The sequence below is a fragment of the Propithecus coquereli genome, unplaced genomic scaffold (genome assembly GCF_000956105.1).
Source record: "Propithecus coquereli isolate 6110/MARCELLA unplaced genomic scaffold, Pcoq_1.0 Scaffold44, whole genome shotgun sequence".
NCBI classification, from domain to species: Eukaryota; Metazoa; Chordata; class Mammalia; order Primates; family Indriidae; genus Propithecus; species Propithecus coquereli.
In genome coordinates, this window is record NW_012150174.1 from 3783907 (window position 1) to 3807944 (window position 24038).

The 24038-nt window shown below is 35.6% G+C and overlaps 1 protein-coding gene across 5 annotated transcripts in view; it reads left to right on the top strand.

Annotated features, from left to right (window-relative positions):
- The window catches only part of SOX6 (SRY (sex determining region Y)-box 6), a 551939-nt gene that overhangs the window by 518572 nt on the left and 9329 nt on the right, over positions 1-24038 (top strand). For 3 of the 5 annotated variants that reach the window (XM_012654370.1, XM_012654368.1, XM_012654371.1), the window contains 2 exons: positions 13173-13406; positions 15944-16160. In XM_012654370.1, coding sequence (XP_012509824.1) covers positions 13173-13406; positions 15944-16160 — 451 coding nt within the window. The remainder of the gene's footprint in view (positions 1-13172; positions 13407-15943; positions 16161-24038) is intronic. The other 2 variants (XM_012654369.1, XM_012654372.1) reach the window with 1 other exon arrangement.

The following is a 24038-nucleotide window of genomic DNA, read 5'->3' on the forward strand; positions in this document are numbered from 1 at the left end:
GCTACTTTTCAGGTCATTAAAATAAAGAAGCACATAAGTTATCTCAGCTGCCCTGGGATTCTATAGTTGTAACAAGGTAAAGCATTCTGTTTAGCTATCTGCGTAAAATAAATATAACTTGAAAATGTTTTTAAAAAAGTAAACACAGGCATCAAAACTGAAAGCAAGAGACTTGAAAATACAGACTGGTATATCACTAGTTAGAATTTCCTTCATTTTGCAAAGCCACGAGCCACATGCATCAGCTCACCACAAAGTCATTAAGCCTTTTTAAGCTCAGATGAAAAACATTAACAAATACCACAAAAGGCTTTAGTATAGCCCCTTTGTTCATTCACATATGGCACTTTATAACTCCTGCGCCACTCCGGTCGTGTGTTTGTTTAAGCTGCCTCCATCAGGCTGGTCCTGAAAGAACAAAAGACATCTTGAGCAATCCTAAGCAGGAAATAGGCTAATCTAAACATGGTTTGTGACACTTTAAGTAGAATAGAAAGGGGAGGGATTGATTAGTCATTAATGTCCAATTGGCTCCATATGGATGTTGCAATAATAAAGCCTTTTTTCAGAGCAGTAGCAGAGTTATTGAATTAGAGGTTTATGTTTCCTCAGAGCTGACCTTAGGGAATTCCCTTTTGGTTCTTCTTGTTGATCTTTTAAAGAGAATGAAGTTTCTAATAGAAAAAAAATAGAAGCCTTATCCACAATAACACTTGCTCATAATCCGGCAACCAAGGAATGCATTAATTTAGTGTTGTTTTAATCCCTGCTATAATTTCAGTCCTTACTGCTTTCTTTGCATGCCCTTGCATCTTTGGTGGGGTAGTATTTCAGAGACCAATTAGACAGTGGCATGAACTTCATAACTGGTAATGAGCTCTTCTAATGTGCTTAGCTATTCAGGGAAGTGGCATCCTTAAAGGGGGAAAGTAGTGTTCCAGCCAAAAAATGGTGGGCTTTGAAATTCACAGTTATTTCAGATCACTGAAATAACTGACTGTGATAGCTTTGGAGTAAGCGAAATGCACTGGACTAAAAGTCAGAAGACCTAGGTTCTAGATCTGGCTCTGTTCCTTGTTAGCTGGCAAGTATGCTGGCAACTGGTTACTTCAGGAGAAGATGATATAACCTTTCTGAGCCTTGGTTTCCTCATCTATCAAGTGAGTGAAATGGCATCTGCCCTCCTACCCATTTCAAAGGATAGTAAAGAGGATAAAAATAATGTATTTAGCAAAAGCATTTTGTAAATATTATTTTATGTAAAATTACTTAGCACACCTTGTGTTCCTATCATGGAAACTGACCTCTTGCCTAGTCTATCAAAGAGATATATTATTCTTTAAAGAAATGCTTTGGTACTCTGGTTAATGAAATGTCTGTTTCCAAAGTGTCCAGTGGAATTTTTTTCTTTACATATATATACCACGTATGACTGTATCTACCTCCCTCTTTTTTTTTCTATCTATTTATAGGTTGACTTATCTCTCTCTCATTTACTCGGTCAATTTCTTGGTGTAGATAAGTTGAACAGTTGAAGTAAATAGGGTATTATTTTTTAATGAGGTTGAAGAACCTTAGGATGAAAACAGGGAAATGGAAATTTACCTATGGTCTTTCTCCACATTGGGCAAATGAAGAATTAACACCTTGAAGTAAGTACCACAGGTAATTCAATTTTTGTTCCTGTATCATTGGTTCTTATTTTTTCACCAATCTCTAGCTCAGAAGAATTATACATCCATATTTTGTATTTGCCTTTTTCAAGTCAACCTATCAATAGGTCACTCTTTGTAACCTATTTATCTAGCTAATTGTTTATAAAAGACATAGAGATCAAACCATACTCTCTACCCCTGGCATCCCTTCTTCTCAGAAGATGAACACATTACTTCCCTAATGATTAAAGCTCTTGCTCAGCCTTGGAATGTATTTTTCCTGCCAAGTACACCACAAGGATAGCCAAATCCTTTTTTTTTTTTTTTTTTTTTGCTAGAAGAAATCAAATTTGAATTCCAAGCAGCCTTCCTGTGATGAAAGTAAGTTCATATTCTGGCAGGAATAGGAACTTAGCAGAAGGCTTCCATAATCGTAGACAGACAGCTGTCAGTGAATTGGACCTCTGCAATGTTAAGATAGATTTGGTGGGGTAAACATGATGAAAAATATCCAACCTGTGTAATATTAATACTCTCTTTCTTTGCTAGTTATTCATATCCCCTTCTAAATTTCTTTCATCTTCTACATTGTTGTTTCTAATGCACTCATCAACATTTTCTCTATTTACCCAAATAAGGGACCACAAATGTATCATGTAACTCTTCCTAAAATCCCACAGGAGAAAATCAACTATTCTATTGATAGACTGATATAGTTTGAAATACTGTGATTGTCAACAGTTCTGTCAAGTGACCCAATAGTGATATTTATGTCTCTTTTTATTCATAAGCAATCAATTATAGGGTTTTTTGCCCTTATCTTTGAGTTCATAATGGCCTGAATGTGCCATGTACTTCTCAGGTCCACAGAGAAAAGAACCTTTCAAAAAAAGAACACTTTTGTTTGTTGGTTGGTTGGTTTCTGTTTTATTTTGGTTTTTTCTTCTCACCTTTTTAAACTAACATTTAAAACAGTTTTATTTTATATTGTATGGATATACCACAGTTTATCCATTCTCTAATTATTTCCATTTTTTTCTATTATTAAATAAAACTGCTATGATATTCTTATGTAAGTCTATTTTTGGACACAAGTTTTTGTTTGCTGGGTCATAGGCAAGAGTATATTTTACTTAGAAGAAACTGCCAGAAAATGGTTATGCCATTTTGTACTCCCACCACCTATGCATTAGAGCTCCCTCTCCTTGTGGACATTTAGTGTTTATGCCATTCTAGTGGATGTGAAATGGCATTTCATTTGCATTTGCCTGATGGTTAATGATATGGAATGCCTTTTCATGTGCTCAGTGGCCATAACTGTGTCTTCTTCTGTAAAGAGTGCATTGAAGTCTCTTACCCATTTTAAAATTAGATTTTTTGGTACTTCTGTATATATCCTGGATGCAAGTTCTGGTCAGATATGTGTATTGTGGATATTTTTTTCCCAATGTGTGCTTTGACATTTCATTTTCTTAACAGTGACTTTTGATGAGCAGAGTTTTAATTTTGAGAATATTTAATATTTTTATTTCAGAATATTATGTTTTGGTTACATAAATTGCTTTTGTACCATTTGAGTTAAAGTTATAAGTGTGCCCATTCCCCCAGATAGTGTGCATTGTACCCATTAGGTGTGAATTTACCCATCCCCTCCCCGCTCCTCCTACCTGCTTGAATGGGGAAAAGTTTAATTTATAATTTACAGTGTATGTACATACTGTATCTAAGAATCTTTTTACTCCAAGGTTACTAGAATATTGTCCTATGTATTTTTTGAGGTTTCTGATAATTTTTGCTTTTAGTTTTAAGTCATGATTCACCTCAAATTAATTGTTAGGTGTGGTGTGTGATGAGAGGTCAAGGTTTGGTTTTTTTCAATATGTTTATTCATTTGCTGTAGCACTGTTTGTTGAGAAGACTATCATTTTACACTTTAACAGCCTGAGTCTTTATTAAGATACTTTGAATTCTCTAATTTTTTTCAAGTTTGTTTTGGCTGTTCTTACTGCTTTATTTTTCATATAGGTTTCAAAATCAACTTGTCAAGTTCTGCAAAAAAGTCTTTTGGGAACTTTATTCGTATTAGGTTAAATCTATAGAAAAATTTGGTAAGAATTAGCATTCTAACAATATTAAGTCTTTTCATTTATAAATATGGTGTATCCTTCCATTTATTTAGGTCTTCTTTAAGTCGAAAATATTGTATTGTTTTCAGTGTAGATGTCTTGAATGCTTTTTTTGGTGAAATTTGTTCCCAAGTATTTTATTTTCTGATGCTATTATAAATGTAAATTTAAAAATTATTTTTGTTTGCTGCTAATGTATAGAAATATGTTTAATTTCTATATTTTTATTATAGTATAATACTGCTAAATTCACTTACTCATTCTCATAATTATTTTTCAGATTCCTTAGGATTTTTATGTAAACAATAATATTATTTACATATTTATATAACATTTATTAGATAATATTTATTCCTTTCTAATTTGTGTGCTTTTTATTTCTTTAATTGTTGATTAACAATGGTGAGAGTAGACATCTTTGCCTGGTTCTTCATTTTGAGGGAAAGCATTCAGTAGTTCACTATTAAGTAAGATGTTACCTGTAGGTTTTTCATAAGTGTCCTTTATCAGACTGAGGAAGTTCCCTTCTAATACTAGTTTCCTGAGCAATTCTATCGTGAATGAATATTGAATATTGTCAAAACCATTTTCTGAATCTATTGTTATGATCATGTGTGTTTTCCCTTTGTTCTGTTAATATAGTGAATTTATTGCCTGATTTTTAAATGTTAAATTAATTTTACATTCCTGAGATAAGTCCTACTTGGTCATGATGTATTATCTATTTTACATTTTGTTGGATTTAATTTGTTAACATTTTATTAAAAATTTTTGCATTTATGTTTAAAATTCTGTCAGGGTATACTACTTCATGAAATTAATTGGGAAGTGTTTCTTCCTCTACTTTCCGTATTTGTGCAAGATTGTTATTATTATCTTCCTTCAGTGTTTGAAAGAATTTACTAGTGAAACCATTTGGGACTAGAGTTTTCTATATGGGAATGTTCTTGGTTATAAATTCAATTGCATCATTAGCTATCAGAATATTCTACTTATCAGAATTTCTACCTATCAGCTATCAGAATTTCTACTTATTCTTGAGTGACTTGGTAGTTTGTGTCTTTCAAGGAATTTGTTCATTTCATCTAAGTTGTCAAATTTATTGAAATTAAGTTATTTCTGATATTCCCTTATTGTCCTTTTAATGTGTGCAGTATCTATAATGAAATTCCCTCTTTATGTCCAAATATTGGTATTTTTGTTTTCTGTCTTTGTCTGTGGATCACTCTTACTTGAGGTTTATCACTTTTATTGTTTTTTTTTTCAAATTACTAACGCTTGGTTTTTTAAATTGTCATTATTGTGTCTTTTTTCTATTTCATTGATTTTCATTCTTTATCCTGAAAATCTCTGACTTTTAATTGGATCATTTAATTTATTTCTATGTAATGTAATTATTAAATTTGATGGGCTTGGGTCTTACAATTTGCTATTTGTTTTCTATTTGTTCCCTTACTTTTTCAACTTCTGTTTCTCCACTGCCTTCCTTTGTGTTGACCGAATCCTTTTTAAGTCTTCCATTTGAATTAGTCTGTTGGCTTTTTAGCTATATCCCTGTATTTTTTTAAATTGCTTTTCTAAGGATTCACTATGAATCCTTCATTGAGTATCCTTACAGTTAAAATTTTACCAATCACATAAAATAAAGCAAGTTTTAACAATTTAATTCCATTTACTACCCTCATCCTCTGTGCTAATATGCTGTTGTTATCCCATATTGTATCTCTTCATATTATTAACGGAAAAAAACTCAAACTCTGTAAAATAATTTAAAGAGGTTTAATCTGAGCGAAACATGAATGGCCCTTAGCCCAGAGAGCCACATCCAAGAAGCCTTGAGTAAGTGGTCCTGAGGCAGCTGGGTTATAGTTTGGTTTTATACATTTTAGGGAGACAGGAATTGCAGGTAAAATCATAAATCAATACATGGAAGGTGTACATTGGTTTGGCCTGAAAAGGTGGGACATCTCGAAGCAGGGCCTTACAGGTTATAAGTGGGTTCAGAGCTTCCTTGATTTGTAATTGGTTAAAGAAATAAAGCTTTGTCTAAAGGCTTGGAATGTTTTATGTTCAGATAAAGAAGTCTGTTAATAAGAGACGAGCCACAATATACAGATTCAAGTGATCTGTTAAGAAAATTGATGGCCTACAGGTGTGACTTAATCTTTGCTTTGCATGGCCTTAGGTCCCGTTAAAAATTTAGTATCTTATTGTCACAAAGAGTCTGTTTTTGTCAGTCTTATGATCTCCGTTTCAACATTAATGCTGGTCAGTTGTTGTATCTATATTCCAAAAGGGAGCGAGTATAATGGATCTCCCTTCTCTTCATGGCCAGGAATTTATTTTTAAGGTTTTTTTGGGAGTCCCCTTGGCCAAGAAGAGTCCTTTCAGTTGGCAGCTTGGCTTAGGATTTTATTTTTAGTTTACAATATGTTATAAATCCCATAATACAATGTTATATTTTGTATTAGTTTCTTATCTTTTAAAAACATTAAACAATCAGTTTTTTACTAATGATATCTGGAGAAGAAAAGAGTCACATTATTTTTGATGTTCTTCTTTCTTTCTGTATATCTAGTTTCCATCGGGTGTTATTTCTCTTCATCTTGAATAATTCCTTTGAGTATCCCTTTTGGTATTTGTCTGCTGGTGACTTGTTCTCTCAGCTTTTATTTATCTGAAAGTGTATTTCATATTCATTTTTGAAGCATATGTTCACGTATAAAACTCTGGATTGAGTTTTTTTCCTTCTTCTAGCTTTCTAAACATGTTTCATAGTCTGCTAGCCTTCATTGTTTATAGTGAATAATCAGCTATCATTTGCATTATTGTTCCCCTGTATTTAATGTGTCCTTTTTTTCCTGAATTTCCTCTTTGTCTTTGGTTTTCAGCAGTTTAACTAGTGTCTAGATATGATTCTCATTGTATTTATTTTGTCTACATTTCTCTGAATGCCTTGAACCTGTTAGTTGATGTCTCTCAGCAAATTTAGGTAATTTTCAACCAGTATTATTTTTTTCTCTGGGTCACATTTTCCTGGTTGTTTGCACAATTAGTAATTTTTTAAATTATATATTGCATGTTGTGGATTATAAATTGTAGAGACTCTGGATTCTCTTCTCTTCCTCTGAAAATTTTTAATTTTTTTGGGTAGGAAGCAGTTAAATTACCTGCTGATCACATTGAACTCAAGAAAGCTTGGTTTTTACACTGTTAGGGAGAGTCTGTTTCAATTTTGTTTTTAGTCTTAGTGTGAATCTTTAGTTCTGGCATATAAAATTTATTCCTAAGGAGTTTCCTTTCTGAGATTTCCATGGGAAGCCCAAGGTATTTATGAATCTCTTCTAACTTGATAAGATTCAAATTCAAATTCTGTTTCCCTGGCAATGAACGTAAGCTGAAATCTCTTTTCAGATTTTTCAACTATATACCCCTATTTTTCTTTGGGCTCCTTTGAATCTTCCCTATACACATGAAATTCAAGGGTTGGCCACTTGGGAGCTCAAACTCTTGTCTTCTGACTCATTCATCCAATTAGACTGCCTTTCTGTTTGCATTCCAGCCATTTAATGCTATGCAGACTGGGAAGTGTCTTTATGGGAAAAACTATGAACACAGAATTTCAGCTAACGAAAAGCCTTTCTTTTGAAGACTGAATGCTCTCCAATTTCTGCTTAATTATTGTAGCTCAGGTGTCTTCAGATTTTTTTCATATTTTGTCCAGAGTTTATAATTATCACCTATTGGAGGACTGGTCCAATATGAACTATTCTGCCATTACCAGAACTGAATCTTAGAATAGAATCTTTTGTGGCAACATTTTACATATATCACCTTCATTCTGTCGACAAAATGTAAGTTTTAATTGGCCTTTGAGGAGGTAGTCACTTTATTTTTCTCTATTCTTTATCAATTCACTAGTAATCATTGAGACTATTCAGTGGTAACTTCTCATTTAGTTTTCCATTTTGGTCTCTTCTAGAATGTATTTGTCCATGTTACTCTCCTGCTTAAAAACCTTAAAGACTTCTTAGCTTGACATTCAAGGTGCTTAGCAATCTGATCTCTATTTACTTTTCTAATTTCATTTTTTAGTATTCCCCTCTTTTTTTACATAAAGCCAAGCCATAGCCAGCTTCTTTTTATTCCCTAAAACCTACTGTGCTTTTGTTATAACTCTGTGCCTTTATTCACACTCATTTCCCAGCCTGGAGTACTTTCACATTCGGGTAAATCCTTACTCTTCCTTTAAGATGCTACTCAAGAGCCACTTTATCTCTGAATCCTCTTTGATATTCATCTCTGTCCACCCAAATAATGTTAGTATTTTCTCTCCTTTGCCTTCATAGCATTTTAAATTATTTTTGTTAGCACTGTTTCGTAATTTTTAATTTATATGTCTTCCCCTGCACTGGACCAAATTTCTTAAAAACCAAGTATGTGTGTTATTTATCTTTGTATACTCCATCACAATGCTGGGTACATCTGAAATTTGTTGGAAGTATTTATTGAATTAATGCATAAATAAATAATTACTAGGCACATTACAAAATTAACTGGAGTTCTTCCTTAGGGAGAACTTTATATATACACCAGACACTCAACTTACTCACTCAGATGACCCTTGGAATTCACCCAGGAAGCAGCCTCTCCAGGATTAGTTCAGGACCATTGCCAGAGACTATGATGGCGAAACTGGCCTTCTTTCCAACCCACCTGGAAAAACTCAATTTTCTGTCTTCTCTTTAAATCATTCAAATCACAGCTTCCTAAGGAGATATTTGCCTTGGCAATTTCCATTTTCTCCCTGTAGATTAACTATCATTCTTTATCTAACTGAAAGTTTGCCTTTACGCAAACTGTGACTTGAGAGATGAAGGATGAATCAACCAATATTTGCTTCCTAGGGGAAGTTGTGCGGAACAGAAGCTCCTAGAATACAGGGACCTTACTTTCCCTTGGATCCTAGCGTAGTGCTGTTGATCTCCTGGCCTTCCATTAACTGTCGTTTGGGACTGCCTGCTGGCAATTAAATACTCTTAGGTCAGCTGGAAAGCAGCAGTTTCTAGGTACATAGCTGTGGGTCTAGGCTTCTTCTAATTGCTTTCCATGAAAAGTCATATCTTGAACTCACAAATGAATCCTCTGATATTAAACGGAAAAGAAGCTGTCTCATAGAATTATGAGCCAATTCCTAGGACAATAAAATTCTGGATTCTGACACAGAGTATTGGCTATTTAAAAAGAAATACTTTTTTTATACTTAATATTATTTTAAAAAATGGATGGAACAGTATGAAATCATACTTGATATATATATTTTTAAAGTTAATTATAACAGAAAGTATATTTAAGACTTCAAATACAGAGGTTAATAACATACCTTTTGAAAATAATTTATAGTATGCTATAGAATTTTCCTTATCTGCTTAAAAAGGTTTTCAAAATATACAATTTCCATTTTTAAATTTCTGAATTTATATACATATATAGTCATGTATATAGTTCTACTGCTGCAACAATTTCATAACCATTTTGTTTCATGAAGCAAAGTTTAGGGAAGTTTAGGGATATTTTCTAAATGTTCTTTTGACTTTGTGGCTTCTAGTACTTTCTAAAAATTCTGGCTCTAAGCTTAACTCAAACTTAGATTGTGAGTTCAAGTAATAGATGAGTTGTCAGCTCTAAATGAAAAAACAAAGTAATTTTGAGAGATGTTTTCTATCAAAAGATTCAGTTCAAGAAATATTTGTTGAAAAACATCTTTCTGTATGGTACTCATCTGGATTCTTCTATTAATTCCATGGAAGTTCACTGCAAAAATACATAATAGAAGAAACCCTCAACATTTCTTTGTAGCACATTTGTGGTTTACAGTGTTGTATTTCCTGTACCAACCCCAATGTTAATGCAGGTATTTTAAGTCTAGGGAAGAATAGAGCCCCTTTTCAGGATGTTAGTGGTGGTGGTGAAGGCAAGAGTAAGAGACAATTTTACTATGTAGAGTTGGTTTGTTGTTTTTCCTTGACTGCCTAATTAAGAAGGAGGGTAACCTACCGCCTGGGCATAGTTTGCATTGCCATAAGATAGCCTTAGAGTACCACATATTTGGGAGATAGGAGAGAAAGGAAGTAAAAATAGGAAGAGGGTGAGAAGGAAAAACAGGAAAACATTTATCCAAGTTACGGTTTTGTAAAGAGATCTAGGTACTGCACTACAAATTTGTATAGTAATAAAAGTCACTGCTGTAGTTGATGTCTGATCAGATATCAGGTCCAATTTAAAAGTGGTTTTCAAATTTTGATTTCCCTAGGTAAGTCTCTTCTTCTCAGTCCTTGGTTCATCTAACACAGCATTCCTAGTTTAGCTTAAGACGTCCCCATTCACTTTTCAGTTCACTCCTCCTGGAAGAGAGAAGAGGTGACAAAAAAAAAAAAGAGAGAGATGTACACATGCCCTAAGGCATTTTCTGTTTTCCCTCTTCTTAATTCAATGCACCAGGCTTAAATTTCTCGATTTCTTGGAGCATTAGTTGTGAGTACTAAAGATCTACTGTGTAATTAATTCAGTGTCAGTCAGTGTCCTATAGATAATACATGCTGTGGCAGGAAGGGAAAAGGTCAGTACAGGGCAGTTGATGGAGGTGGGATCTCAGCTCTGTTCCTTGGAAAAAGGTATAACTTAGTAAAGGAGAAGAGAGTAGGAAGGATATGCTAAGACTGTGGTATAGCATGAGCAGGGAGATATGGGATATATGTATGACATGTCTGGGAGAATCATTAAGTATGGAGTAGAGGAGCCAGAATGTTTCTGTATACTAAAACCAGAGTCTAAAAATTCACTATGAATCTCTATCAGTCTGTAGGAGATTAGAACTTCTCATTTACAATGAAATACATATTTTAAGTCAAGAAATAAATGGAAGCTGACTGGTTTTGCTAGAGGTGGAGAGAAAACTACAACAGTAAAAGCAGACCTCAAATGTTAATCACCTGTGGCATAGTAGTTAACTTAGAATAATATTGAAATGTTTTTGCATCTGACATTCTCCACAAACCTGTCTCCTTTTATGTGTATGCATGTCAGTACATAAATTGCTGAATCCATGTCAGTTGTAAAGTAATGGCACTGAGGGCATCATAAATTACTGTGGTGATCCTCAGGAGAAGACACTGTCGTATCTGAATGAGTGTTTCACTTCCAGAGTAATGTATGCCTTCATCTGGCCCGGCAGTCAGCATATTGCCCTGTGTTGATGGATATTGTCAGCTGGAAGCTACACTACATTTCACTGCACAATAAACATGGCTGTCAAACCCATATAAAGTGAAATCAATTTATCCTGTATGGTCAGTGCATTTTAAATGAAATTAATGTACTGTGGGTATGGTGGCAAAAAGGTAGCATATTAGTTATGCATCTTGGGATCTGAGACTTTGCATGTAAGGGATCATTCTGTCTAGAAGGGCGAAAAGAAGAGCTGTTTATAAAATATGTTATTTTTGAATGATCTTCAGAAAGTGGCTTCTCTGCCCTCCTTCAAGCTTCGAAAAAAAATTCACAATATTAGCCAATTCTACCCTTTTGTCCTGTGTTTTGTTTGCAGTAAATGATGACCATATTTGCAAAATAATAGTGAATTTTAATGTTCTAATTTATTACTGGCTTTGACACGAACAAATTTCTACTAACCAAGGTATCTAGAAATAGAGTGGAAGGGCCAGAGATTGATTGGGTCATATGTTGCTCCTGTATAATAATTTAACTCAGCTGAGAGGATTTACTTTTTCCAGAAAGAAGAAATGTTGGTTTTAATGTATATTTTGCTTTCAAACTTTTGGGGGTAGATTTTCCTGTTTATGCAGTAGAAGGGTTGGCTGAGGCCATCAGTCCAACTACTTTACATTTAATTATGGAAGTTCTCAATCTTTAGGGGGATGTTCAGTAGTTGCCACATTGCAAACTATACATCTGTGTGTCACCCTGGTATTGTGTGTGAAAACAAGCAAGAGCTATGTTCATTCAGTCATTCATTGAATCAGTCATTAATTTAACACACTTTACTAATTGAAATTCTAAGTGCCAAGTCCTTCATTGGATCCTAGGAATACAGCAGTTGAGCGAGATCCAGCCCCTTCCCTATCTTTAAGGGCTTTCAATCTAATATTGTTATTAGAGTCAGCTCTTCGGAAACTATAAAACACCAAGAATTTAGATATAGTTTCATAGGTGTTAAAAAACTACCGTTCAACAACCGAAAAATAGATCAGGCCCTTGAAATGAATACCTCTTAGTCTACTACTTTTTCATATGAGTTGAAGACCAAATTATTTTACTTAATGAGTATTTGTCATCTATTACATGGGAAATCCTAAAGAGACAAGAATGAGTACAGCATAATCACTAACTTAAGGGACCTTGTATTGCTGGGGATGGAGTGGAAAGATCAGAGGGAGATAAAAAAGCATGACTTCGGGGCATGTAGCCTGAAAGCAAGAGGAATGAGTGTAGCCTGGGGAGCATCACTATGAATGACGTTCCTTTAGTCTGAATTACCCTTCCCATCTGTCTTTACTCACCTCTCCCACTTACCCGCTGATTCCTATTCATCCTTCAAGACTCAGCTTAGACATCACATCTCCTACAAGCATCAGCTAACCATCCTATCTGGTGCTCTCTTGGTTCCCTGTTAACTTCAATATTGTAGCACATACTATACTCTTTGTTATATTAATAATTGGCTGCCTCCACCCTTCAACTGTGAGCTCCTTAACAACAAAAGCTGATTTATTCACCATTATATCCCTAGCACCTGGGATAAAGCATAGCTCATAGTAATTGCTCAATTAATATTTTTCATTAAATTAATTCATTTATGAAATATGACAACATTTGAGTAGGTCTTGGAGGATGAGTGGGATTTAGCATGAAGGTGTAGGAGAAGGGTCTTCCAGGCAGTGAGAAGATAACAGATCAAGGCATAATATTGTGACAGAGAATTCTATTTGGGGGAAACATATAGTTTGAGATAGCTGTGATTTTTGGCAACTAAGTCTAAAAATGACAGGGAACAGCTTACTTTTGAAGGAAGGTATCACGGCAGGAAGGTTTAACATAAAGTAATACCAGTCATTGCTTTATCATCACCTACCATTGATTGTAGTAGATGTATAAAAACATACAAAATTAATTCTGCCAAGTGTATTTTTGAGGGCTACATTACATTAGAAGGGCCTATAGAACTGTCATTTGAAACTGCCTTCTGCTTCCAAGAGGTCATTTGGAAGAGAAGGGCCCAGGGAAAACAGCTGAACCAGGTGGGAAGCTGTGTTACATTATCCACATAATAATGCTTTGCACTCATCTTGTTCTTCCTGCCCTGACATTACAGGAAATAAAGCAATGAATGGCTCTGCAGCTAAACTACAGCAGTATTATTGTTGGCCAACAGGAGGTGCCACTGTGGCTGAAGCACGAGTCTACAGGGATGCCCGCGGCCGTGCCAGCAGCGAGCCACACATCAAGCGACCAATGAACGCATTCATGGTTTGGGCGAAGGATGAGAGGAGGAAAATCCTTCAGGCCTTCCCCGACATGCATAACTCCAACATTAGCAAAATCTTAGGTGAGTGCAGCAGCGTAGCTGGAGCTGATCTTCTGCCCCAAGAGTGGGAAGCAAGGGTGTAAGGAGGCTCCTAAGGGAGATTGTGGTTGGCAGAAGCTGGATGAAAGCTGGCCAGCTTCTAAGGGAGCCTTTGTCATCATCTCTACCTCCCCCACTCCACAACGTGGCATGTAGATTTAGGAGTTATATCCACCCGGTGCCAGGACAGGGCTGGCTAAAAACTTATTTTAGAGACAAAACTATTTATAGTACATTAACACCATGAATTTAGCAATTCTTTAGAGGTCACTGCTAAACAGCAATAAAGGAGACAAACTTTATCTCCTCATGTTATTCAGTCTTCTTAAATTCATAAGTTGCTGCGAAGACTTGGAAACACTCATAGGCCCTACAGTTTTCTGCTTTAGTATGCTTGGGTTCACGTGTCGCACTGAAAGAATTTATCAAGGACTAGAAATGAACCCCAAAATGGTGTGAAATTCGTGGAGTGTAGAACAGTGCATCTTGTAAAATAAATCTACATTTACTTTAATAAGACATGACTAGTTCAAATTTCATAGCAATGAGTTAAACACATAGACCACAGGGCAGAGAACCATTTTGTGGTAAATTGCCAGTGACTCTCCCGTTTCTCAGGATTAAACTCAAGCCTTGTTCTATTATTGTAAAGCTTGACTAGTGCAGATTATACAGTTTGGAATTATGGTGCTCAACATATTGAACATATTTTATTCAACATGCAGCATTACAGTCAACATGTTTCCTCTTTAAAAAGAAAAAACACAGAAGGCACTGTTCTATTTAAGCTGTCATGATGTGACAAAATCTCAAAGGAAGCCGTTTAAGAAGCTGAAAAACATTAGAGACTTAAACTGTGGTTTTAATTTTTTAAATGTTTTGTTCAAAAGCAATAAATATTTAACCTGAGTAAATATCAGTGATCTGGACATACACAAATACACATGTTTTGTCACTGTATAAATAATTTAACTTGATTCTGAGACATTTTGAGGCAATGACCTCTAAGAAAATTTAAAACATACATGAGATCAAATGTGGTGAAATGTTAAAATACAAGTTTTTCTTTTCTTTTTTTCCTTTTGACTTTCAAATTTCAAAATGGATACTAAATGTCATCACAATTAAATGTGGTTTTATTTTTAGAGCTTCAGAGATGTGCATGGGGATGTTACTCTTTTAAATTTAAGTACCTTTCAAACCAAGACGTTCTAATGGACATATATTTTTTTTCTAATGAAAGACATTCTAAAAAATAAATCTGGCTTTTCAGTTTGATATCTAACTTTGAGATTTTCATTTTTTTTTTTCTGCCATTTTATTAGCAATATGAGTGAGCTTTCAGATGGGCACAGAACCTCTCTGTTTCCACTTTGGCAGCTGTGGGGAATCTATATTATTGGTGTGCGTTCTGTGAAAAAAATTATTAGGAGTATAGTAGGTATATTCATTAAAATGTAAACTTTTCAGCACAAGCATTTCAAGAGTACCAAGAATTCTCTGTTGACTGGGGCTTTAAGCTGCTGGGAGCCAGCGGAACACAGACAGAGAAGCCTATCTGCATAGACTTTTTACACAACTTTCGCACAACAATCAGGCAAGAACAGGGATGGATGTGCTATTAAAGCAGACCAGGATATTGCTGGCTACAGAGAATATTTGTACAACTTTTCCATTTGTTTATGTATGAGAAATCTCTACTGAAGAATAACTAACATCCAGTCTGCACAGCTGTTACCGCTTTATTCACCAGCAAGACACAAAAATGCAATTTGATACATGTAAAAAAACACATCCCTTCTTCGTCAAGTGTTTAGATAATTCTTTATAAACAATATTAGAGAAGTGAATACTTTTCCTTCTTCCTGTATAAACCATATTAGAACTTTTTTTTTTACTTTTATTGGTATGAGCGTTTATAGTACCTGAGAATGGTATACATAATTCTAGCCTGTATTTTCCGGTTCTAAAGCTATAACTTATTAAGTAAGGTTTAAGTTTTTTAATTACACTAGGCAAGGGGAGACAATGTGCACAGGTTTTTATATATGAAAGGATATCAACATCTGCTGATATCTTATCAAAGGATAACTTTGCTAAAGATACTTGGAGTGTGGGAGGTGTTTGAATTTCTGGAACCAAGGAAGCTTTTCCTGAGGATCCTGTCGTACTCGAAAGTATGCTTAGGGAGTTTAGGGTTTTAACCCTCCCAAGAGAGATAGGCAGGTGGATGGAGAAAGACCTTGGTGTAGGATATGACCTTGAAGCGGCAAAGATACATTTTAAAATGATATAGTAGCATAAGCCTTAAATTATCGAAACAATACAATAAATGTATTATATACAAAGTTGTTCTTTGCACTATAATCTAAAGACTAGTTGGGAGGGTCAATGGTATGTGGTAATAGGAGCTACTCAGAGCACAGGTGAGTGAAGTGGTGGGAAGATATCTCTGGTTGTATTTGCCTGGAATATGTTGCCTTGACCCTTTGGCTACTTCAGGATATTTTTATGTCTAGGATCTCGCTGGAAATCCATGTCCAACCAGGAGAAGCAACCTTATTATGAAGAGCAGGCCCGGCTAAGCAAGATCCACTTAGAGAAGTACCCAAACTATAAATACAAACCCCGACCGAAACGCACCTGCATTGTCGATGGCAAAAAGCTCCGCATTGGGGAGTATAAGCAACTGATGAGGTCTCGGAGACAGGAGATGAGGCAGTTCTTTACCGTGGGGTAAGTATTCCTGAATCCAGCCACCTGAGCTTTTCTTTCCCAGTGAGAAACTGCACGGTAGCTACTGGCAGTGTATTTGGGAAGGAGATTAGGGAAAGAGGGGGTTGTGGCCTATTGAAGATACTTGGCTGTGGGAATCTTTGCGGTGTCACAAGGGCACCGCCTTGCGACATGGCTCCTGCTCAAATCAAGCCAAGCCTGCAGCAGCTCACTCCCAGCTGATCACCTCTGTCATTGTCTCCCTTGCCAATTTAAGATGCTCAGTGCCCACACACAGAGTTTCTGGTAGTTTATTTAAGCAGACACACAGGGAGAAAAAAATAAAAACTAACTTTAAGAAATCCCAGGAAGCTTTCCAGCTCCTCTGGGTGGTGCTTCTGACTCTAATCACAATAGTCTGCTTTTGTTGTGGGATCTACCACAAGATAATTGGCCTTGACATTGGTTAGAGGACCTCATTTTTGGCATAAGATCCAGAACTCCTGTTGCAGTAAATTATTCTGTGGTAGAAGCAGTAACAATGCGGATTTTCTTGATTAAATCAGAAACTAGACATGTTTTTGATATCTTCAAGTCTGATTTCATGTCATTTTGTTTAAAAATTAGGTAATAGATTTCTGGTATAAATTTCGACTTGGCTGACTGGCTGTCTGCGTTCAAAAGAGGCCCCTCATAACCACAGTAGTCAGGATAAGTGGGGATGCAGATGCCTGTAGATTCCAGCACACCCAGACCTAGAAGCACAGGGGGGTGGCAAGCCAGAGGGCCATTCTGGAGGCACCGATCTGAAACAGCTGGAATCAGAGTAGGGAAACACTTGGGAAGGGGCTCCAGAGAGAGAAATGGAGCAAGCAAAAAGGAAGCTGCGTTCACTGTTAACTTGAAGGAGAATTGAGGAAACTAAGAGAGCTTCACTTAAAGTTGAAAAAGAGGTATCGTAAAGGAGATGTCAAGAGCTGTTTTTCAGGACACTCAAAAGTTTACCCCATGGAACAAAAAGTTGGTTTCAGAAGCATGTGTTTAAAAGGATAAAATTAATTTGGAATCGTAAATAGAATACAAAAAGCCAATGAAAGTAATCTGGGTCATGAATCTGTGCAATCACTAAAGTCTTCTGGGGAAGAGCATGAGCTTTGGAATTTGACTGCTGGGGTTCAGATACTGACTGTGCCACCTACTTGGACAAATTATTTAGCTTCCCTAATCTTCTGTTTTCTCATGTGTGAAATGAAACAAATAATAGTACCTATCTTGTACTACTGTTGAGAAGATTCGATGAGGCAATGCTTTTAAAAGTACTTTATATAGTGCTTAGTACAAGATCAATAAAGGTGAACTCTAGCATCATCATTACCATTTCATATGTATTTACTCTCATGGTAAAACCATATTTGATATCACACTAGATAATCAGTGAATTTCTTTGTATGGTGGCAGAACCTTTTAAAGGTAACAAGAGGCTTAAGCCACTTTATTATTTGAAGATCCCAATATATTAATAAATGAAGATCTGCCAAAATAGGATTATCAAATTCCTCTGTATTATAAATGTTTGCATTTTTAACATTAATGCTTATAGTACCAAAAAGTACAATACATATAATTGGGCTATTCATATGATAATTAGAGGATTTATGAAAAATACTAATTCATAGTGCACTTTAGGTAGTATAGTCATTGACAACAAAATACAAATTTAAGACTGTGTGATAAACATCCTTTTTTAATCCTGTTAGTGTATCTCTAAAATTTCTGTAATTTCTTCTGAACAGAAAAATCAAAACTTTAAGTTTGAGTGCTTTTGTGATTCCTGCCCTTCTCCCCAGTCATGTCCTCTGTGTATTTAGTGATACATAGTGGTTCTCCTTCACCATAGTCTGGAAGGCTGTCAAAGGTATTGTTTAAGTTCCCTGATATTTATTTGAAAATATGAGTTGCAGTACTAATATTTAATTTAGTTCCCTTTACTAAAGGGAACACTAAAATATCTCTAGATCAAAATACCTCAACACATCGATATGTGTTGCATATAAAATGAAAAACTAAGAGCAAAGATTCAACTCCAGGTCTTGGTCTCTGCCATGCCAAATGACTGAGGAAGTGTCTTTACCACTTTGCCTTAAAAAAATATGCCTCAGGTACTATTCTGACAGAGTCATCAGTATGGTTGTGCCATTTGAGCAAGAGCTCTTAGAACTTGGGGAAAATGAAGTCTTTGGTTGTGGCATATGGTGTATAAAAGGAGCTTTGAAATTTAGAGACTAAGGACCCTATTCCTGATAGTGTAGGAGAGTCCTTTATGGAAGGATCATTTTAGACTGTGGAATAGGGCTACGGAAGTGCCAGCAATGACCAGAATGTCTGATTCTTTAATCTTCAATGCTGAGCATTTTCCTCTTCCCAAATTTGCTACATAAAGCCAAGTATTATTTCTGCTTCAGAAATTCTTTTTTAAATAGTTATGTATTCTTTTTTAAATAGTTGTATTTGATAGATTATTAACTCCCTGAGTTCATCTTTGGAAATTGATCTTTATTAGATGTGAGGTTGTTACAAGAGGAGTAGGCAGAAAAACAAACAAAAAATTCAGAGATTGCTATTGACTTCTTGATGGAATGGGGATGAGATCAATTTTTATAGCTGATTTTGAAAAGACATGCTTAACTTTCAAACCAATAAAACTGCATATAATATTCAACATTTTCATGCATTTTACTGACTACACAATTGCTGCTGATGAGTTAGATTTTTTTACTTAGCTATTATGAAATGAATTTATCAATAATATGGAATGGAGTAAGGTTAGCTCTTACCTTGGATTTAACCCCTTCAATGCACAGAATAAGTATCAGAATTTTGTAAAAATCCTGATGAGTACTATTAATGTAGAATGATATTCATTAGGGTACATATAGTTACAATGATGTCTTATCCAAAGAACTACAACCAAATGTACTTCCATTTATTTGAAACTTACTTGGTAATTTATCTATGAACTAATAGAGAATTATGTGGGTACATTTAGGCCTCCATATCTGGGTTCCACATCTGCAGATTCAATCAATTGTGGATTGAAAATATTGTTTTAAAAATTCCAGAGGATTTTTCATTGTTGCTGATGTGTAATATGTAGTTAGGTCTATACTGAACATGTACAGATTTTTTTTTATTATTTCCTAAACAGTATAGTATAATAACATTTATATAGCATTTACATTATGTTAGATATTACCAGTAATCTAGAGATGATTTAAAGTATACAGGAGCATGTGCATATGTAGGTTATATGCAAATACTACACCATTTTATATAAGGCACTTGAGCATCCATGGACTTTGGTATCAGTGAGGGGTCCTGGAACCAATTCCCTATGGATACCAAGGGACAACTACTATAAAATATTAAATTTGGGACTACTTTTTAAGCAATGATAATGGAAAATTATTGAATACTTACTGTATCTATGTACTGTGCTGAGTGAATTATACAGATTATTGAAAATACAACAAATTTACAAGATAGGCAATATCATCCCCACTATAGGGTTGAAAAACACAATGTTCAGAAATGTTAAATGATTTGTCCGAGGCTACACAGCTAGTAAATGGCAGAGCTGAGATTTAAACCAGGTTTATGTGAATGTGAAACATATGTCCTTTTTACCATAACACATATCTCTCAATTAGAGCCTACGAATTGTTCAGAGGCTGTGTAGTGTAGTGGCTAAGAGCATCAATTCTGGAGCCAGACTGTTCTGGCTCAATTACTAGATCTTCTCCTTCCTGCTCGTAGGAACTAATGCATAGCAATATTTATTCCTCTGAACTCTCCACTTGCCCTTGGGAAACTTATTTAAACTCCCTGTACCTCAGTTTCCTCATATATAGAATGAGAATGACAATAATACTGACAACATAGGACCCTTCTGAAGATAGAGTAACATAATATATGTAAAGTTCTTAGAACACTGTCTGGTACACGATAAGCTCTAAATTAGAGTAAATCTTAGTTTTCTAGAAAAATAATGCTGTGTGCCAATTATATATTTTATATTATATTAAAAGAATTATTTTCTAATGCCTTATGCTATAAGTGATTTTGAACATTTGCCATTTTTATCTTCATCATAAAGAGGTTAAATTAAGCCTGCAAGATAAATAACTTATAAATATAATTAAAAATAATAAAATAACTTATAAATATAATTAAATTAGCATACATTAGACATAATGTTTTCAGTATTGCCCTCCTATAAAGCAACTGGATCAGAACCTCCAATAAAGTAAAAAGCAGAGTAAAAAGCATTCTATTATTTTCATTCCTTCCTGCAATATCGACTACCAAGATATATAATGTACAGGCTTATCTCCCGATGAAACAAACTTTGTTGCCTTTATTTATAGACTTTGTAAAGGTCTGAAGGGTCAGCAAACAATGGGGCTTTGCCAACATAAATATGTAGTTACTTTGCAAATGGCAAAGCTAGACTATACTCCAGAAATAGTTTTGTAATTTGGTAACCATGCAGCAATTCTGGGCTCTATCAGGGCCAGCTTATATCCTTTACTTAGACTGGGAGGAAGGGTTCTTAGACATTTCTGTTCATATCAGCTGAATGTCTACACTTTTACAAACAACTACAGCTTTTTTATATATATGCATTTATTATTTGTAAAGCCCAATACCTGCCAGCTATTCCTGCTTGTGAAATCTGCAGTGTTTGAATTTTGACTTTGAAATTGATCTATAAAGGAAGGAAAAATGCTTTTTAGGAAAGTAATTTCTGATAGACAAAGCTTGAGCCTGCTGGCTGGATTTTTCATTTTGTTCATTGATTAGTCAATCAATTGGTAAGGGCCTATTTGAAACCAGCTATGTGTTCAGCACTGAACTAAATTAATATTAGTACATGAGGAATTATTTCTGTACACGTGAGCGTTCAAAGAATGCTCTAGTTGGAGAAGCTAGACGCATACATGAATAGAGTAGCAAATAATAGTTTGTTTTTTCTCTCTCTATATATGCATGCATACGCACAGAATATATAGAATAATACTGCATATAATATGTAATGAACTACTCATCTTGATTATATAGACAAGAGCAATTTGTCTTCCTTCAAAGGAAGAGAGATTACTATGCATTAGGGCCAACCGTAGGGCATCCTTGAGGAAGGGACTTGAGGTTTGGGTAGGTCAGACTGGTGGAAAGTCTGTTCTTGCTTTAGCATGAAGGAGAGCATGAGCAGATGAGAGAAAATGTAGAAATGTTCAACAATAAAGAAGGAGGCCAGCCTAGGAATCTCCCCTGGCAGTAAAGAAAATGTAAGATAGGCAGGGAAGAGCAATATTTTGGAAGCCCTCAAAAGCCAGGCTTCTTCAAGTATGATTAGCTATACACAGTTAATATTTTAGTCTCTTTTCATGCTGATAATGACAATATGATAACAAGATTAGTGTGACAATTAGCTTATGATTTTGCATGCACAGAATCAGTTGTAACATAGAAGAGGTCTCAGACGTCATATACTTCAAGCAGCCATCGTAGGAGTCCTCTCTAAGCTTTGCTCATACTTTCCCAGGGCTAGAAAGCTCTCCACTTCTCAAGCCAGCTAGATCCTTCGTGGAACATCTCCTAATGCAAGAAAGTTCTTGTCTCTTAACCATATCTCTTAGCCATATCTGCCTTTCTGCTACTTTGAAGGTTGGTTCTAATCCTATTCTTTGGTCTCTCCTAGAACAAATCCCTCCCTTTTTTATGAACATAACCATTCAAGCATCTGAAGATGTTTACATTCATATCCTTTCTCCACCACTTTTCCTCCCATACATCTAGTCTCATTACAGCTTTTCTTCTCTAGAATAGGTCGGTCACCTAGAATTTTCACGTTTTTCTTCTCATTCCCTAGTTCATTCATTCTGTGTTTTAAGCAGGTATTTATTGAGTGCCCCCTCTGTTACAAGTATTGTCTAGGCTCTAGAGCTATGTCAGTGAAAACTCCTGTCCTTGTGAAGCTTACATTCAAGTGATAGAAGTCAGATAATCAATAAATGAATAAATAAATATAAAATAACGATAAATGCCTTAGAACAAAGTAAAACAGTGAAAGGGGTAGGGAGTTTCAGAGGATGGGGTGCAATTTTAAATAGGATAGCCATATAAAACCTCACTGAGAAGGTAACATTTGTGCAAAGACCTAAGTGGGTGAGGGAGCAAGCTGTGCAGATATCTGGGAGAAGTAGGCAGAGAGAATAACAACTGCATAGGTCCTGAGAGGAGATTGTGCCTAGCTTGTTCAAGAAATAAAGAGGCCAGAATGACAGGTGCAAAATGAATATGTAGGAAGAGTAATAGATGTCTGAGAGTCAAATCATAAAAGGACTTGTAGGCCATTGTGAAGACTTTGAATTTGACCTTGAGTGACATGGAAAGGCATTGAAGAGTGATAAGCAGAGGAGTGCTGTGATCTGACTTAAGATTTGAAAGGATCACTCTATCTACTGTATTGAGAATTGTCTGGAGGGGGAATGGCCTGCAGCAAGGAGGATAGGCTCTTACAATAAACCATACTAGAGTTGATGGTGGTATGGACCAGGTTTGTAGGGGTGGAGGTGGTAAGAAGTAGATAGAGTCTGGATATATTTCTGAGGAAGAACCAATAGGATTCGCTGATACATTGGATAAAGGATTTGAGAGAAATACAGCTACAAAGTATTGGCCTGAGAAACTGGAAATAAGAAATAATCATAAATCAAAAACAGGATGGCTGTGAGAGGAGCAAGTATATGGGAAAACGATCAGGAGTTCAAGTTTTATACCTATAAGATTGAGATGATGTTTAGACATCCAAATCAAATATGCAGTTACAGACATGGGTCTAGAATTTAGGAGTAAGGTACTTTCTCACTCTTCACATGTGGAAGTTTTGAGCACATACATAACATTTAAAGCCATGGAATTGGACAAAGTCATTGAAGGAATACATTTAGATAGAGAAGAGAAGAGGCGCAAGGACTGAGTCCATGGGTACTTAAGTGCTTAGGTGTCAGGGAGATATGAAGGAAACAGAACAGGGACTTAGAAGGAGCAGCTAATGAGATAGGAAGACCAGGAGAGCATGGTATCTTGGAAGACAAGTGAATAAAATGTTTGAGTAAGGAGAAAAGCAATCAATTGTATCAAATGCTGCTCATGGCACATGTCAAGGAAGACGAGGACCAAGAACTGCCTTCTTGATTTAACAATGTGGAGAACATTGGCGGTGCGACCTTCATAAGCTGTGTTTCAATGGAGCATTAGGAGTGGATTTAAGAAGTGGATTTGAAGAAAGTGGATTTGAAGTGGATTTAAGAAAGACTTGAGTAGAAGAAATGGAGAAAGACAGCCTTTCAAAGAGTTTAACTTTAGAGATTAGATAAATAGGCATGAGCTGGAGGGGGATGTGAGCCAGGAGAGAGTTCTTGTTGTTATTTGTTTGTAAGGTAGGAGTGATTATAGTGTGTTTAGTGGGAATGATCCAGGAGAGAGGAAAAGTTGATGATGCAGATGAGAGAGACAATTGCTGGAGAGATAATAAACAAGTACAGATAGTTTCAGTGCACAAGCAGAGTGGTTAGCCTTATACTGGATTATGAATTGATTCAAAATACAGGAGGGCAGGCAAAGAACAGGGCCCAGATACAAGGAGGTTGGTCAATGTGATGGTAGGAGCTTGTGAAAGTTTCTTCTGATTGTTTATAATTTCTCCGTGAAGTGGAAAGCCAGGTCATTAGGTTAGAGTGATAATGGGAGAGAAGAAGTTGGACATTTGAGGAGAATTGAGAAGGTGGGAAATAATTGTCTAGGAAACCAGAAGGAGTGGGCTAGGAAAATGTGCAG